Genomic DNA, 17,525 nt, shown 5'->3' on the forward strand with positions numbered 1-17,525 from the left:
TCTTTTAATGCATCCCAGAATATAGTTCTGCAAGAGCTGCTGCTGGCTCCTTCCATGCAGCTGAATTATTTTCTGCTCATACATCAACTTGTAATAATGACCAATCTATAAATTAGATGAGTTGTTGCAATCTCATTGTCCTAGGAGAACTGTATGCTACAGAAGTTTTCTGATTGTCATGAAAGCACTTTTCCACTCCCTAACAGTTGTTTTAGTTTTGTGAGAATAAGCAGGCAATGCCAATCCAGAATCAAGCAAAACAGCTAACATATGTATTTTCATGAAGGGCAGCAAATTATAATAATGAAGACTGAATTTGTACATTATATGTATTTCCAGCAAATGTTTGAGTTAACTTTATGAAGGCATTCTGGTAATTTCAGAAGGTTTTGAAGGAAGTATTACTGAAATACTGAGTAGAGGTATTTTTGTTTTTGTTTTATATAGGTGACCCAGATGTGAGGTATACAGCTGTCAGCAGCTTTATTTTCTTGAGATTCTTTGCTCCTGCCATTCTTTCTCCAAACCTCTTTCAGCTTACACCACACCATCCAGTAAGTACTGCATCACTTTTCCTAGCTATGCATATGGTTCTACCACCATATTCTGTCTAGCAAGATTCTTTTCTACATCATTTCAGTAATACCTAGGAGAAATAGCTTTGTTAGTTCAAAGATCTGCTAGGTCTGTCTTGGATTTTGGAACCTATGTTAAATGATAGTTATGTGAAGAACTTGGGAAGTATGGAACGAACAGTGAACTTTAAGGTCAGACAAGGTAGATAATCTTAGTTACTCTGGAAGATATGATCACTGCTTAATTTATACTGTCTTATATTAATGCTAGATTGATTGCCAGCAACAATTGGAGGTGCTTTGACTGTTAAGCAACTTATCCAAACTTTTCAGGGAGGACCTGAGCAGTTTTCAAGACAGATGTCTCTCTAGTTTTGCATGTCATTGCTCTCCAGAGAGCCAAAAGCAATAGCTATTATGCATGGTGACAAGAGTCAAAAACATTTGAAAGAAACAACTCTTTTCCTGTAGTGTTTTATTGAATCTTTTTCAATTTTATGTTAATTTTCTACAAGAGGAGAAAGAAATAAGAAATATTTTAAATCTTCAATCTGTATAATACTACTGTTATCTTTCCTAGGATCCACAGACTTCTCGAACTTTGACACTTATCTCTAAAACTATTCAAACATTGGGCAGCCTATCAAAATCTAAATCTGTAAGTTTATCATTTTCATTTAAAGGTTTAATTTAAGAAAGTGATTTTTTTAAGCTTTTATCACCCATTGTAATTAAGCCTTGAAAATTCTTGAGTTGCACTAGTCCTAAGCAAAACTCTTTTTATCTGTTACGATTATCAGCCTCATGCTCATGGCAGAAATAAACTTGTCTGAATCTGAACTACATTTTAGTAAAGCAAAATTGTATGACCAACCTAGAAGACTGTTCGAGGGCATTGCATTCCTTAATTGAGAAGAATCTCCCATTAAGGGAAATGACTATGCTTTCCTTTTCATACCAATTTAGTTTCCAATCAGTCAGTGCTGAAATTAGATTTAGATGTCCATGCTCTGGATTTCTAATTGAAGTAAAACTTGTGTGCTTAAGACACCAAATGACTGTATCTGATGAAAGTTTGGGCTTCCTGGTGGTGTAGTTACCATTCACATGGGCGACAACAGATGAATCTGTACCTTAACTGTGAATCCTTTTAGTCTACAGAATTCCTTCCCCTACAGTTTTTCAGATTTAGGACCAGGATCAAAAGCCAAAGCAGAAGCTTGAAGCTTTTGAACAGTACATTAATTGTAGTAAACAAGAATTTGGAATGTGTTCTACTACCTTTTTGAAATAGAAATTTGGTAATGCTTTTTTGAATGTGTGCTGTACAGTAGGAGAGTAGATTTTCATTTATTTTACCTGTGGACGGGGGAAAAAAAAACTTCTCTGTGGTAATTTTTGTCATGGTCTACTGCTGTTGAGAATAATAATTTGAGGTACAAACTGTATTATGACATGCATGATTTTGGTTTTGTATTTCAGGCAAATTTCAAGGAATCCTACATGGCTACTTTTTATGACTATTTTAATGAACAGAAATATGCAGATGCAGTGAAAAATGTACGTAATGCTTGTGAATGTTCTGAATAATCCTGAGAGGCTGTTGAGATTGAAGCTCAGAATCCTACTATGTATTGTTTGTAAACCAGGAAGTGTGTGCTAGAAAAAGCAGACTCCTGATAACTGTAGTTTTTGGGAAACTTGTATCAAATTATGTGCATGTAGGATTAGAATCTCTTTAGATCTGCTTCTATTTAATAATTTGGTTGGATCAGTAAGGCTGCTGCTTAGAGCTTAAGTCACATACATACTTCACAGAGTGCTGCAGATCCGTGACGAAAATTGCTTAGTACAAAAGGAATTGAAAGATATGTATTACAAAGAAAAGGCTTGGAAAAGAAGCACCGGTCATCTGCAGTTTTTGCACTTAGTAACATTTGTGCTATTTTTAGTTTACAACACAGGAAAGCTCCCAAATTCCTCAAATATCTGCCAGTACCCTTCTGTTTAACTACTTTTACAGTATTTCCTTGCAGTGCTATATTGTACAGATGTTTAAGATTTTAATTTTTTTACTGCTGTACTGTCATTTTATCTATGCTTTTTGTTCACCTTCTAGTTTCTAGATTTAATTTCATCTTCAGGAAGGAGAGATCACAAGAGCATAGAGCAACCTATACTGCTTAAAGAAGGGTAAGCATGCACGTGCAACGACACCTTCTAAATATGTGCTTGCTACTATTCTAAGGCAGCTATCTTTTTCTCCACCCCTATTCCATCTGTATGTTCAGAAGAGAATGTAGAAAGATTGTTGTACTGCTGTTTCTACTCTCTGTGGCTGCTACAATTGATTTCAACATCCTTTCATTTAATTTAAACATCTTAAATTTAAGTGTACCTTGAAATATATGGAAGAAAAAGAAGCCTGTAGACCTTAATTAGCACAGCTAAGGCAGAATGAATTTAAATCAGCACTGTATTAAGATCAAGTTCAATTTTCTTTTTTAAATGACTGTGAACAAAAGCTGTAAAATGCAGATTCTGTGTATCTTAGTGAGGGCAAAGCCGGCAAATGGAATTTGCTTCTGCTGCCCTATTAAATCCATATGCTAATCAGTTTCAGGGCCATTCTGAGGGAAACTTGTCATACATTTGGAACAGTTTCCTGTAATAGTATCTCTCTGTTTCATGGAACCACGTTATGTATACTGTATTAGTTTTAGAGACTAATTATTGGCAATTTTTTGGTGTTTGAAAAATGAGTTTTGAAGATCATCTAAGTGCACTGTGAAAACAGCTTCTTTGGACTAAGAGGAAGAAAATAAAAATCCAAATTCTTCCTGTCCAGACCTTAGTAAGCTGAGCTGCTGCTGCTGAAAGTAAGCTCTCATGGTAGTTCCACATCATGCAAAAGTTAGATTTTCAGTGAAAGCGTGACCCCTTACAGTTAGCCTCTGCAGTTCACATCACTTCTCTGATAAGGGTCTGTCCCTAGAAGCAAGTTTGTCTATTTTAATTCTGTACATTTATCATTCTTTTGTTTTTGAAAATAAATGTATAGTTTGTAACATTTTCCCTCTAACTCTAAAACATGATTTTTTTCTGCCTCTGTCTTTCTTTTGCTCCTGTCTGATTTTTTTCTGTCTTTTCTTGCTCGGCCTGTGGCTGCTGTTGTAAGGACTCTTAAACTAACAGTAAAGAAAGTTGATGGTAATAGTTCATGCAGGTAAGATGGTAGGGGCAGTTGGTGCTTTGCTGTAGCTACTGGCTGACAGCATGTCCTTCCTTCACAGCAGTAGTCTTGTCTGACTTAACTTTGGGAAGGAAGTAGTCTGTTTAACAATCCTGAAACGCCTGTGTAAAAGTAGCAGAGATCATTCTGTTATTTATTTCTTAATGCTGACCAAATCCTTTTTTTTCCTTTCTTCCTTAAAACAAAAACCTGCTGAAAGTAGAGATTATGGACTTTTATCTGTAGGCAGAGGCTCCAAGGAGCACTGAGATTTGCTATATCCCAGTGAACTCACCGAAAGTAGTTATGAGGTTGCACTTCAAGGCACTTCTTGAACAGCATTCATGTAAATTGTTCTCAAGGTTATAGGGTGGGCTTCAGCTGTCTATTTTTCCCAGTGTTTTGCATTATTGCCATACTGTGTCATGGAAGATGGGTGGGAATTTTTTCTCCAGATTGATTGGCTGGTTAGTGGGATTTCTGCTTGTCTTTGCAATGTTTTTATTTCATTTCATTTCCTTCTCTTCTTTTTTTCCCCCCCCCCTTTTTTTTTTTTTTTAAATCTATCCTTCTATTAAGAATATCTAAATGGAAAGCTATAGCGTATGTACTCTTGTACTTGAATGCACAGTACCAAAAATTTTAGTCACTGGCACTTGGTTTGCTGGCATGGATCATGCCATCACTGCTTGATAGCTGTCTGCCTGGCTCTTCCCAAAAGGAGAAAAACTAAAAGGAGAATTAGTCTTACCTTTCTTGTGGGTAAAAGTTGCATGCTGACGCTTCTAAGCAAAGCTAAGGCAGATCCAAACTTGGGTCTACCATAACCACAAGAAGAAAAGGTTTCTCCAGCCACACAGCACTGGGATGGATTTTATCGTAGACTGTGGTTTTTTTTTCCTTTGTGCTTCTGAATATTTGCTCAGACTTCTCACACATTCTGCAAATATTGGAAACAAATCCTATTAAATTGACCTTGAAACTTAAGTGGTTTTGAACGCTGCTCACCTATCTGTGAGAAATAAAAGCATGTTCTTCCCTCAGCTATGTCAGCAGTGAAGAATTAAATTAGAAATGTGCTCTTAGCTCTGCAGTATGGAGTTTGCTTTTCTTAAACAGGGAGGCTCAGTAGGCATCTACAGTTTTGAGTAACCTTTTAAGTGTTGGCATGAAAAGAAAGAGAAACTGACCTGAAGAGCATATTGTCCAGTCCAAGGATATTTGCTCTTCCCTTGAAATTTGCCTTGACCTTGAAATACGAAGTCTACCACCCATCCAGTCTGCTTGGTGATTACTTTAATTATATGGTTGAGTTAAATCTTTCTTAAGGAATCCAAGAACAAGGACTGAGACAGTAACTGACCATTTAAAAAACCAGGACTGGTGTGTGACTAAGAATGATTAATTAAGAATATTTGTATCTTTTGCTCTGTACAGTGTTGTCAGCTTTTGCCCACACAACTTAGAATGAGCAGGAGGCACCAGCCCAGCTGGTCACAAAACAGTTAAAGTCTGAAGGAACTTGGGCTTCTGTTGGATCTTTAAAGAGCCTTACTGTTCAGTTGGATGCAATGTAATTGTTTCTAACTGAAGATACCAGAAGCAAGAAATAGGGTTGGCTGGTCTAAGCATTTTGTCTCTGCTATTGAAAATCTTCAGCCAAATCACTTCCTATTCTCTCTGTATTCTCTTTCTGCTGTATAGTGCCTTCCTACCTGATAAGAAGAAGTGCTCTGTACTGAGTAGTTTTTACTGGCTCTACTGTGCAATTATTTATTTTGCAAAATAGTTAATGTAATGTAATGTGTGAAGTAGCTGTTAACAACTCCCTACTGCACACACATCTTACACCAGAAGTGAGGCTGAGCAGTATGAAGTCACCAGGCTTTTCAAAGTCACCTTGAAGTTTTTGGATTGATTTAGTGGTTAGGAAATTGGTGGAGGCATCACAGTTCCTTGCAAGCTAATTCAAGTTTGAAGTTAATTGAAACTGACAACTCAGTAAATGAACACCCTTCATCTGAAAAAAAAAAAAGAAGAAGAAAAAAAAAAGGAGGGAGTTCTAGCTTTCAATCATCAAATTGCTTTGTATGTGACTGAATATCCATTTCTAACTGCAGCATCAATATGCAATTGCAAATGGCATTGTGGAACGTGGTGATTTTTTCTAGAGCATGAGAGTGACTAAAGCATGTAAGCACAGACCCTGTGCTCCAGAAGCTTTATACCCGCTTTTTAATTGTTAAATATACTTTAAATTTTTTGAGCTTAAAAAGAAAAAAAAAAGAAAAAAAGAAAGAAGACTTACAGAGTCTTGTGTTGTCAAGCTTAGCAGGTCCTTTTTCTGCTGCATTAGGAAATTTTTCAGCTGCATTTGTAACTGCAGAAAGAGCACATGCTGCAGTTCAGCTAATCAACTAGAATCCCTGTGTACACTACAAATCAATCTATGTGTCTTGCCCCGTACTGAGATCTGGGAAAAGGGCAGGTTTAACTAACAGGTGCACTAAACCTATCCAAATGTGACTTTCCTTTTCTTGTCAAGAGAAGGCCTCAATAATGAGAAAACACTGTGTCCCTTCCTAAAGCTTTGCAAGTGCCATTGTGTGTGTGTATATATATGTATATATGTGTATATCTATATACATAAATACATATTTTATATGTATGCATATATATCTACGTAAGTGTAAAATCTGGTATATTGTTGTAACAGCTGTTGTCCTGTTTACTAGGTTCATGATCAAGAGAGCACAGGGAAGAAAACGATTTGGCATGAAAAACTTCAAGAAGAGATGGTTTCGCCTGACAAATCATGAGTTTACATATCAGAAAAGCAAAGGTAACAGAGGTTTGCCAGTCTCTTTTTGTAATACATTAAAGCGAAGATTAAATCTACTATAAGAATTGAAGGCTGAGATCTAGGTCTGTAACTGTAGAAGGCACAGTACAGACAAGTCTTGTCAGCCTGTATGGTCTTGCCCTTTCTTTAATGATTCTGTACTGACAGCTAGAGAAGGTTCTTCAATAACATAGGACTATATAAATAAGCAGATTTTTTCATGGTATTTGTTTAATATTAGATATTAAGCATCATCTGTAGGTTCCAGTTACCTAGTAAATAGTCTGAGGAAACAAAACTCAGGAGCTCAAACACCTTGCACTGTTGGTTTGATTTTTTTTTTTTGTACTGAACGTTGTCAAATGCATTTCTCATGATTTTTATAACTTCTGTAGAATTGAATAACTGACTGCAGTCTGCTTGGGGTTTGACTGCAAGCTTTGAGCCCACAAACATTTGCTCTTTTAATGCTGCCTAATATAAAGAATTTTGCTTTTGACAGATTAATTCCGGTGGTTCAGTAGCACACAACAAATATCACTCCCATCTATCAAATAAATAAATGTGGAGTGAGAAAGATGAAAAAAGATGTCCAGATAATGACAGTTGTCATTTCACACTCAACTTTGAGATCTTACGTCACCACCATAAACCTAGTTCAGCTGAGCGAACAGTAATGATTTCTTTCACCTCCTCAGGAAATATACTGTGTCTTGCTGCAGTAGTCAATTTCTCAGAGATTTGCTAGCATAACATAATGCTGCTGAAAGCAGAAATGAAATTAAGGTAATGCTTCAAGACCATGCTGGTAAATCCCTGCTGAGTGAAAGGTTTTTTTCTGTGCAGTCAAAATGATCTTCAAAGGAACTGAATCAGCCGTCAGAATAAGGGCATAGGGTGAAGTTGAGTTGTGAATAAGTTGCTCAGCCTCTGTGTATGTACTCTGCAGGTGATCACCCTCTGTGTAGCATTCCAATTGAAAACATTCTGGCAGTGGAAAGACTGGAGGAGGAATCCTTTAAAATGAAAAATGTAAGTAGGTCATCTTTGTTAACTTCCTTCTTAGGTTGGTCTGGATCCATCAGACTAATCACCTTTTTCCCTTTTGTAACTCGGATTGGGTTTCTGTTGAAAGATGTACAACCACAGCTGCTTGCTCTATATATAGTAGCAGGAGTTTCCAAAAGCCCATTCAGATTCTTACCAGCGCAGTCAGCAGTCCTTAGGTTTCGTGATCCACAGCACACTCAGTACTGACCAGTGCTGATCAGCTGTCTGGGCTCCATAGTGTTGGACACAAGTATGGTAATCAAGTCTCTGCCCTTTCTGTCAGACCTCTCTGTTGTGAAGGAACTGGCTGCTTCTGTTTGTGAAGGATCACAGACATACAGCTGAGATAAAACTTACTGGGTATTGAGAGGAGCTGAGCTGTAATTCCGATTAACACTTCAGTCAAGGCAGTCTTTAGCTTAATGCTGAGTTTGCTGAGCTGAAATGCATTCAGAATATCCCTTTTTTTAAAAGATTTATTATAGGAAAAAATATCCTTTATTGTTAACAATGGAAGATATTACTGTGAGCATGAACACAAACCATGAGTTGCTTTGGATTCTTAAATACCTTATGAAAATAAAGGTAACTACATCTGTTCAAGAAAGTAAGATTCAGAGTGTTTCCAACAGCAGTAGAAAACACCATTATCACCTTCCCATAGTGACTTTTGTATTCCCATGCTGCAGAATACTGCAGTGAGAGCAGAATCCTCAAAAATCCACATCAGGTGTATTTGCAACACATAGTCCATCATGGGTGCTAACTGTGATTAAAGATGCACATTTTCTATAAGTATTCTGTATGTATTTGTGCTCTGAGTCATACCAAATTTATTTCCATCACTCTTGATAAAGCAACATGCCTGGCATTAGAGCCAGTAAGTCTGCGTATTGCCTTTCAAGTAGTCTTCATTTTCCTTACGCACACTGCAGGGTGTAGAGCATGGATCTAAGTATTCAGGTTTTCTGTGCTGTTTGATAATCAGCTGGTGTTTTTGACAGTTTAAAGGTCTTGGCAACCACTTGAAATTCTTGACTTAGTTGTTGGCTTCTCAGTAACATTTGCCATATGCTAGTTCACTTAGGTTGGTATCCCCTTACATAAAGCCATACCCCTTAAATTTTTTCATTTGTTCAAATGCAGAAGGATCCATTTACCCCTGCAGGACAATGAAATTCTCTTTCCTGTCATCATGTGTCAATAGGAGTTGAGCTACACACTCCTCTTTCTTTCCATCTTCCTCTTCCCTTTTGTCCCCATTATCCAAACTTTGATTGCCTGTTATGGTCTGAAAAATTTTATTAAAAGGACTCTCTTCTCCAGTATTTTGGCAATGCTGGACTGACTTTAGCAACTCCTCTACTGCTGATATGTTAGTCTTTGTGCCTTTCTGATTATTGTCTGGAGTCTGTAAAGATACTAAATACAGGGAAATTACTGTTGTAGCTTCTGTTTCATGTTGGATGTGAACACTAGTTACAAAAAAGCTGTTCATTCACAAATTAGCGAATATATTTGCAAGACATTTTGAAAGATCTCAAGAGAAGAAAAGATTGTGCCTGGTATGATCCTGCAACTTTCTCCTTAAGGGTGCCTGATGGTGCCTGATCTGTTGATCTTCTGTGGTGCAGTGACAGCATCAGTGGACAAAAGAACAGATGTTGTCTACTTGGAATTATGCAAGGCCTTTGACGTGCTCCCACACCACATCCTTATATCTGAATTGGAGATATATAGATTTGAAGATTGGACTGTTTGGTAGATAAAGAATTGGTTGGATGATCTTAGCCAAAGAGTTGTTGTCAGTGGTTCTGTGTCCAGGTGGAGGCTAGTCATGAGTGTTGTGGGGTCTGTCTTGAAACCAGTGTTCTTCACAATGTTTATCAGAGACATAGACAGTGGGATTGAGTGTACCCTCAGCAAGTTTACTGATGACATCAAGCTGATTGGTACAGTTGACACAATAAAAGGGAGTGATACTGTCCAGAGAGAACTGGACACACTCGAAAAGTGGGATCACAACAGTCTAATGAGATTTAACAAGACCAGAGTATATGGTGTTGCCCTTGGGTTGAGGAAATCCTGGATATGAGTACAAAGAAGAACTCATTGTGAGCAGCCCTGTGGAGAATAAGTGGGGGATGGAAAGCTGGGCATGAGCCAGCTGTGCTCGTGCAGCCCAAAAGCCCAACAGTATCCTGGGCTGCATCAAGAAAGGGGTGGCCAGCAGGGAGAGGGAGATGATTGTCCTCCTTTACACTGCCCTTGTGAAACCCCAGCTGAAGTACTTCATCCAAGCCTGGTTCCCCCAGTACTGGAAATATATGGAGCTTTTGGAGCAGGTCCAGAGGAGGAACACAACGGCCACTAAAAGAGGGGAGATTTAGATTAGATTTTAGGAAGAACTTTTTTACTTAGAGGGTGGGAAGGGTCTGGAACAGGTTGCCCGGAGAAGTTGTGAATGCCCCATCCTTGAAAGCATTTAGGGCCAGGTTGGATAGAATTCTGGACAGTCTGATCTAGCAGTTGGTAACCTTGCCCATGGCAGAGCGTTGCAACTAGATGATCTTTAAAGTCTCCTCCAACCTAAGCCAGTCTTTTATTCTACGACCTGCCAGGTGCAGAATTCAGACCAGTATTTTGAATCTTTGTAATACACAAAGATGAATTTCTGTTTTCTTAGAAAAACAGAATATCCTGAGTAGGAAAGAGACCCACAAGGATCATTGACTCCACTTCCTGGCTCCACACAGGACCACCACAAATATATGTGTATATATATATATACATATATATAGAGAGAGAGGCATATATTTGTGTATATACACGTAAATATATATTTTGTGTTGCATCATTGCTTCTTCAGAAGTACCACAGAGAAATCAGCTATTTGGAAAATAATATTCAACATGATATAGGCAGTGCATGTGTAGCCATTTGAATAATCGAATGGAAAAGTGGAATAGGAAAAGGATAGTTTAGGAATACATGATAGAGGAAAACCCATTAAAATGAAGTTTTTGCAGAAGGTAGAGGAAATGATCAGTGTGTGAGGTTGGATCGTAATCAAGCAATAAGGCTTGAAACCTGTGTCTTCAAGGGGAAGAAAATAGAGGCAATTTTGCCATCTTGAAGCAGAAGCTGTTTTGGACAGGCAAGGGAGCTCTCATTTAGATTCTAAATGCCCAAACTGTAATGCAGAATTAATGTGTGGTTATTTGAACCAGGCAATTAAAGAGAAACAGAGAAACAGAGAAAACTGCAGCTATTGTTGGGTGCAGAACTGTGCAAGTTAGTAAGGAAAAAATCATGTTGAAGTAAGTGTTAAAAGGACTAGAGATATGGCAGTTAGAGCAAAGCTGCCCCAAAGGCTGGATCTAGACTCTCATTATTTCTCTTTTCTGCCTCCTGCTGACTAGCGTTTCCTTTCAGCCCTGTGTTGGTTCCTTCTTCCAGCCATCCAAAACTTGGAGCTGCAGCATTACTAAAATTGTATCCCTGAGGCTGACAGCAAATCTTGCTGAGGCCCAACCAGCAAGTTGATACTAGCTGCTTGTAAATCATCTCCTTCAGGAACAGTATCTTATTCCTTGTACCAGGTGAAAAGTCTTGTTTCAAGGGCACATTTGGTTCTTCATTTTGTGTTGAAATGTATTTATTTATTTGTACATTCTTTTAGTATGCTTGGTTTTTACTTTAATAAATTGGTTAGTCTGAGTCTGCTGCTAAATTCAGCGACTCATTCTGATAGTTTATTCTGTGGTTTACTTCTGTGTTTACAGATGTTCCAGGTGATCCAGCCTGAAAGAAGAGTCTTGTATATTCAAGCAAACAACTGTGTGGAGGCCAAGGACTGGATTGATATACTCACCAAAGTTAGCCAATGCAACAAGAAGCGCCTCACAGTCTACCATCCCTCTGCCTATCTTAATGGCCACTGGCTTTGCTGTAAAGCTACTGCAGATAATACTCCTGGCTGCACACCTTGCACAGGGTAAGGATTGATAACAGGTCTGTATATTGCCAGGAGAAGGTGGATCGCTGCAGTGTGGCAGGAATGCAGGTACCAAGATGTGTCTGATATGCAGGCATCGCAGTGTTTTCAGAGGTCATCTTTGTTGACACTTCTGATGCTGTCAGTATCTGCATATCCAAGTCAAACTGCTGAAGTTTTTAGAGTTCAAAACATTGATAGGAGTTGACTGTGGGATAAGATATTTTGATTCTGATTATCTGCAGTTAGAAAATAAGCCAGAAATCCGTTCAGTGTTCTGTTTGTAAATTTCTGAAACAGGCAAGCATCTGCTTCTGGATTTAATTCTAAACCAGTCTCTGCTGAGCAGGTTACTCATGGTCTCTGTTAAATGCAGAAATACTGTCTTGTTTCTAGGAAACTTATTTTCATCTAAACTGAGGAAAGCAGCAAGTCTGTAGTGGTAGTTTTTCTGGGAATATAAAACCTGGATAGCTGGGAATACAGTGCTTTGGCTCCTCCATCTGGTTATAACAGATGAATTCATCAAAATGTCTGGATACTGAGTCTTCTCTTTCAAGTCACAGTGAAAACATGCTGTATAAATCCGGGCATAGAGAAGTTTGAATCTGTCTTCCTTTTCTCTTGGGAAAACCAGGAGGTTTTGTGTTCTGTTACATACAGTTTGTCATCTTTCAGGAATACTGCTTTCATCCTTGTTGAGTGCTTCTTGTGCCATAACGCACTGTTTAACATCTAACTTCTACTTCTCTTTCTGATGTCTTGCAGAGGCCTACCAGCAAATATACAACTGGATATAGATGGAGATAGAGAAACTGAGCGCATCTACTCTCTTTTCAACTTATATATGCCAAAATTGGAGAAAATGCAAGGTGAGGCTGAAACATCTTTGCAACTCTGACACACTTAGCAAGGCAAAAATATCTTTGAAAAATTGTGTGTTTTAGTTACACCAGCCTTGCAGATCAAATCCTCTTCAGCCATTATTTATTTCCCCTTCTGCTATCTTGAGCCAGTTGTGTGAATTATTTTTGGAGCAGTGTGCAGTCCCATCGTCTGTGCAGAGTTTTTTACATAATAAACAGTTATTTGAAATATGGTCTTAATGATCCTGAAATACCATAGGCACAGAGCATAGTCTGGATGTTCTGGATTGACAAATCACTGTGTGGACTAAATCAGAAGTTTGCTGATCCTGAAAAGAAGCACCAGCAAAGTTGAGGTTTCAGTGCAACATGGTTTTGTATTACCAGAAGCCATGTGCACATTCCCTGGTTCAGATCCCCAGAACAGGCTGGATCCAAAGGGATTTCCTAGGCAGGCTCTTTCAGAATCATGAACAAAAGCTCAGCGTTGGGTGTCTCTGGAATGATGAGAAGTGGTATTTGGGCTGAGAAACCCTTAAGAGCTGTGGGGAACAAAGATGTGACACGAAGGACAGAAGAAAGAAACAGCAGAGGAAGTACTGCTAGACATGGCCAAGAAAAGTATCCGGTGTACACGATGCCAGACTTGAAATCCCGGTTTAGCACAGGGAGTGGCAGGGAAGCCTTCACCGTGGCACTGATCTTTAAATAGCACTTGATTTTATAATATGAGATAAGCTGGTGGTGTCAAACACACAGATTGGAAAGCACTTTAATCCAGTCCTGGATGCCATGCAATTGCGAACTTAAGATCCCCCACCACTTCCGAGCTGTCTGAACCAATGCCCAGCCTTCCCCTGTTCCGAATCCCTGCTGCCAGCGCCAGCATTGAGTTTCAGTGTCAGGGAAAAGGACGCAGGTTTGGCACATGCAGCACAGCAAAGGGAAGGTAACTGGACAGCTGAGACTGAAAGAGCAGTAGAGCTGGAAAGCTGAAGAAAAAGAGTGAAACGCTCTCTCCCTTTCTGATGTGCTCCCCTTTGATGACGAAATAGATCACATGATAGATGTGATGCACATGTCCATGTGAGCAGTGTCTTGATGTAGCCAGGAAGGCTCCCTGCATAGGATAGAATGTGATATTACGTATGACTTATGCTTAGTATATTTCCTTGAAAAGGCAGTAGTCATGACACACTCTGCTTGTGCTTGTTGTATGTGTCTTTTGCAGAGCAATGTTGTAAAACATCTTCCACGACTACCGCAACCTGTAAGCGTTTAGAATTCAGTCTAAACTGTGAAGCTCTGTACTTAACTCTGTGTATGACAGTAACCCGTCCTTCTGATAAATAAATGTTTGATTTCACACAGCCCAATCCTGCAGCAATCTGGCAGATAGTTCCCAAGTTCTGTCAGAGTTCCCAAAATGTATGTGTAGTAGTGCTAGTGATAACGTAGGTGGAAGCACTGCTTGTACAGCATAGGACAGAGTTGTGCAAAGCCAGGAGCAGCTGCCAAGCTTGCTGCCCTTTCTTTATAAGACTTTATAAGAGGAGGGAATGGGCAGCCGCTGTGCCTTCAAACAGCCCAGCAAAGGTTGGCCACAGTTCTGTGGTAGTTATAATGATAAAAAACAAGGACAACTGCTGGCCTGTATGAATCCTAGACTGAGTACTTTTAGTCTGCTGGTCCCACTTTTTCTTTTCTCCTACCTATCTGATACCTATTTGTGTACCTTTATTTTTTTCTATAGAGGCCTGCGGCAGCAAATCTGTGTATGATGGACCTGAGGAGGAGGAATATTCTACATTCATCATTGATGACCCTAAAGAGACATATAAAACACTAAAGCTGATTATTGAAGGTGTTGGAACTTTAGAGCAAGAGCATGCTCAATATAAGAGGGATAAGTTTAAGAAGACAAAATATGGAAGCCAGTAAGTATGAGTTGTCCCAACAGGCTAACATTTCTGGAAACGGTATTTCCCCTCCTTGTGTTCTGGCCTTCACCACATTCATATTCAAAAAGAAATTGAAAATACATACAAAGATTTTCACTTAGTATTGCTATCTCAACATGCACTAGGAATTTCTAAATGTTTGTTTTTAATTCATGAAAATAATTCATAAAAATAAAATATGTCTGATTAATTTTGAGCCTATGCACATGAAGTGATCAATAAATACAGTAAATACCAGGATCAATTCAGCAGTCCATCAGTTCTTCCAGTTCTAAGGAAGATGCAATGTATAATTAAAATTTTAATTTTGAAAGTCAAACTTAGGCGAAACACTGTGTATATTCACTTTCTGTTCTGACGTTGCAATGTCCTGGCAGAAAATTCTACATGTAATACTTTTTTTTAATTCTAGAGAACATCCTATTGGTGACAAGAGCTTCCAGACATACATTAGGCAGCAGTCAGAGATCTCAGCACATTCCATATGAAGTGTGAAGAATGTCACAGTCAGTGCTGAAGAGTCGATCGGTGACGCTAAACAGCAAAATAAAGGGAAGCCACACATGTAGCAAAATGTATGGATAAGTGTCAAGCTTACAAACTTTGAGACTTGCTAAACGTATCGTCTTTTCAAGAAACTGTTATAATAGTTGCTATGCACTTTATTCATCTGGTTATTGACAGATGATAAAACTCTGCCTTCTAGGCAGTTGTTGTCTTGTGTATTTTTAAATTTGCTTTGGTTTCTTGGAATCTAGTGATCAGTTCAATGATCAAGGTGTGTGGACTTCATCTTGACGACTCCCATGCAGTTCCTTACGTTTCAGAAACCAGGCGTGCTGCCAATGTGCAGCATTTTCTAGAATTGTTGTTTGTAACTGTTTTTGTTCCTGATTAATGTATATTATGCCACACCCCTGCGTGCTCTCTTAGGAAAAACTTAGTAACACTTTGCTTTTAATGCCTGCATTTAGTTAAGAAGCAGAGAAAAAAGCTCTTAGTGTAATGATCTCTTTTGTTGTAGCTTGTATTATGAGCAGGCCGAGGTGCAGGCCTTTTGTTTTTACAGCAGCATAATTTTTTGCTAAACGTGCACAGTTTTTAATAGAAATTCAGATCTGAATGGTACTTTTGATATTTTTGAGATACAAAGTCATTTCTCCAGACGCATTCAGCAGACTTCGGTTTTGAAGATGAAATCTCAGTGGTGTAACGAAACTGACTCTCACAGATGTGAGTGAAAAAGAAATGAACTGAGGTCAAACTATGTGTCCCTTTTTATACAGACTGGTGATTACAATGTTTGAAAGTCTGCCAGCTGAAAGGCAAAGTAAGCTGGTTTTGATGACCTTGTAGCACTGCAGCAAGGAGGATGAATAGAACACATCTGGCAGATGAGACATGCTGAGTCCCAGGCACAAAAGCCGTCAAGATGACTTTTATGTGAGAGGATGTTTAAGCACTGGAGTCTGCGCTATCCTTGTACTGCTTGCTTTTCTGGAAAATAGATTTCTACTTTTCCAAAACTGTTTTTAAATACTTTTTTTTTTTTTTAAGAGACCTGCTAAAGGGTATTTAGTATATTAACACATATATGGTAACTTGTTAATGTTCTGAGTGTAGTAAAAAATGGAATGAGCTGTGTATCTCACTAATACCAACAGAAGTCATTAAGGAGGGGAATAAAGATCTGCTAAATATTAGATATATATTTATGTATGCTGTTTAGTTGTACTCGGTAACTTTCCTCTGTGTAAGGGTCTGATTTACAAAACATCTAGCTTTGATGGCACAGAAGCCTGCATGATGGACTTTATGCTTCTGTGAGGTAGAAGCTAGTTTCAGTGTTCAGCTGAATTGGAACAGAAAACATTGAACTATCAGTTTAATGTGAAGGTGTCTGTATCTTTGCTTAAAGTGTTACAGAGTAACTCTCAACTGTGTCCTCCTTGCATCCCATATGAGTTAAGATGGCTGAATTACTTTGAATGCCTCTGTTTCTTAGTGATGTTCTTAGGAATGAGGTTTTCTTCTTGTTTGAGTATATAGTAGACCACCTCCTAGTAGACAGTAGATGATCTTTTATTCATCTTCACCCTGGGGAAAGGGAAATAATGACGCATTGCAGAGATGCATTTTGGACTCCAAGCTTTTAGCTGCCATGAACTGCAATTTTTAACATGTATTTGTAACTTAATATTGTTTATAAAATACTAATGACCTGTTATGTGTGTTCTACTTGCCAATTAAAAGAAATGTTTTATTTCTGAAAACTGTGTGTACATTTGGAGTCTGTTTAGATTCACCGTGGTCACCAGGGGTGGCTGTTGGCAGAGCATCCGCTGATCAAGTTGGCCTGTGGATGGAGATCCTTGTGAGTGCAAACCAATCTCTGCTGGGGCTGCTGTGTCTCACTCACTCTTTTTTCCATGTCTGCTCCTTTCCTTGGGTCAGCACGGCGCCTGTGGGATTCTGTATTGAATCAAACTGAGCACCTCAGCCAGCCATAATCTAATGGCAATAGCAGCAAAGAAAGCAGCTACTGCTCAACTGTAGATTAGCCTTTTCAACTTGGTTCTTTTTGTTACTACATAGTTGCTGTTGCTCTTGTTAGGGACTGTGCTGAAAGGACAGGAGGGAAGAGTGGGAGTGCAGCACCCTGCACTTAGATTAGCCCACTACCTGTCTGAACAGGACTTGTTCTGGAACAAAATATGGGCACACCTTGGTTTTTGCAAGTCACCCTGTTCTGTGGTCATTTTCTTCAGTATCTATGGAGAGTTTATAGAGTTTATCAGTCCTCCCTGGAGACTCATGTGAATGAAGCTTTGGCTCTGAGATGTTCTGGGACAAGCTGCACTCATTGTTGTGCTGGGGATATTTGCAGAAAGGCTTGTCAGCAGCACTGCTTGGAGAGAAAGCTGTGTGGACTGCCTCATTCAAGAGTGTGTGTTAATGTAGCTCCTGTTCAAGGTAACTCCTGCTGCAGTATAGGACATCTC

General features: G+C 38.9%; 1 protein-coding gene across 2 annotated transcripts in view; it reads left to right on the forward strand.

The window, feature by feature from the left end:
- RASA3 (RAS p21 protein activator 3) overlaps positions 1-16,796 on the forward strand; it is a 176,886-nt gene extending 160,090 nt beyond the window's left edge. For both annotated transcript variants that reach the window (XM_031605145.2, XM_031605144.2), the window contains exons 15-24: positions 448-554; positions 1,156-1,233; positions 2,058-2,135; positions 2,695-2,768; positions 6,543-6,649; positions 7,599-7,681; positions 11,485-11,696; positions 12,465-12,568; positions 14,316-14,499; positions 14,936-16,796. In XM_031605145.2, the coding sequence (XP_031461005.1) occupies positions 448-554; positions 1,156-1,233; positions 2,058-2,135; positions 2,695-2,768; positions 6,543-6,649; positions 7,599-7,681; positions 11,485-11,696; positions 12,465-12,568; positions 14,316-14,499; positions 14,936-15,011 (1,103 nt within the window). In that variant the 3' untranslated portion in view covers positions 15,012-16,796. The remainder of the gene's footprint in view (positions 1-447; positions 555-1,155; positions 1,234-2,057; positions 2,136-2,694; positions 2,769-6,542; positions 6,650-7,598; positions 7,682-11,484; positions 11,697-12,464; positions 12,569-14,315; positions 14,500-14,935) is intronic.
- Positions 16,797-17,525: the final 729 nt, after the last annotated feature.

Source organism: Phasianus colchicus, chromosome 1 (genome assembly GCF_987193195.1).
Source record: "Phasianus colchicus chromosome 1, bPhaCol1.hap1.1, whole genome shotgun sequence".
NCBI lineage: Eukaryota > Metazoa > Chordata > Aves > Galliformes > Phasianidae > Phasianus > Phasianus colchicus.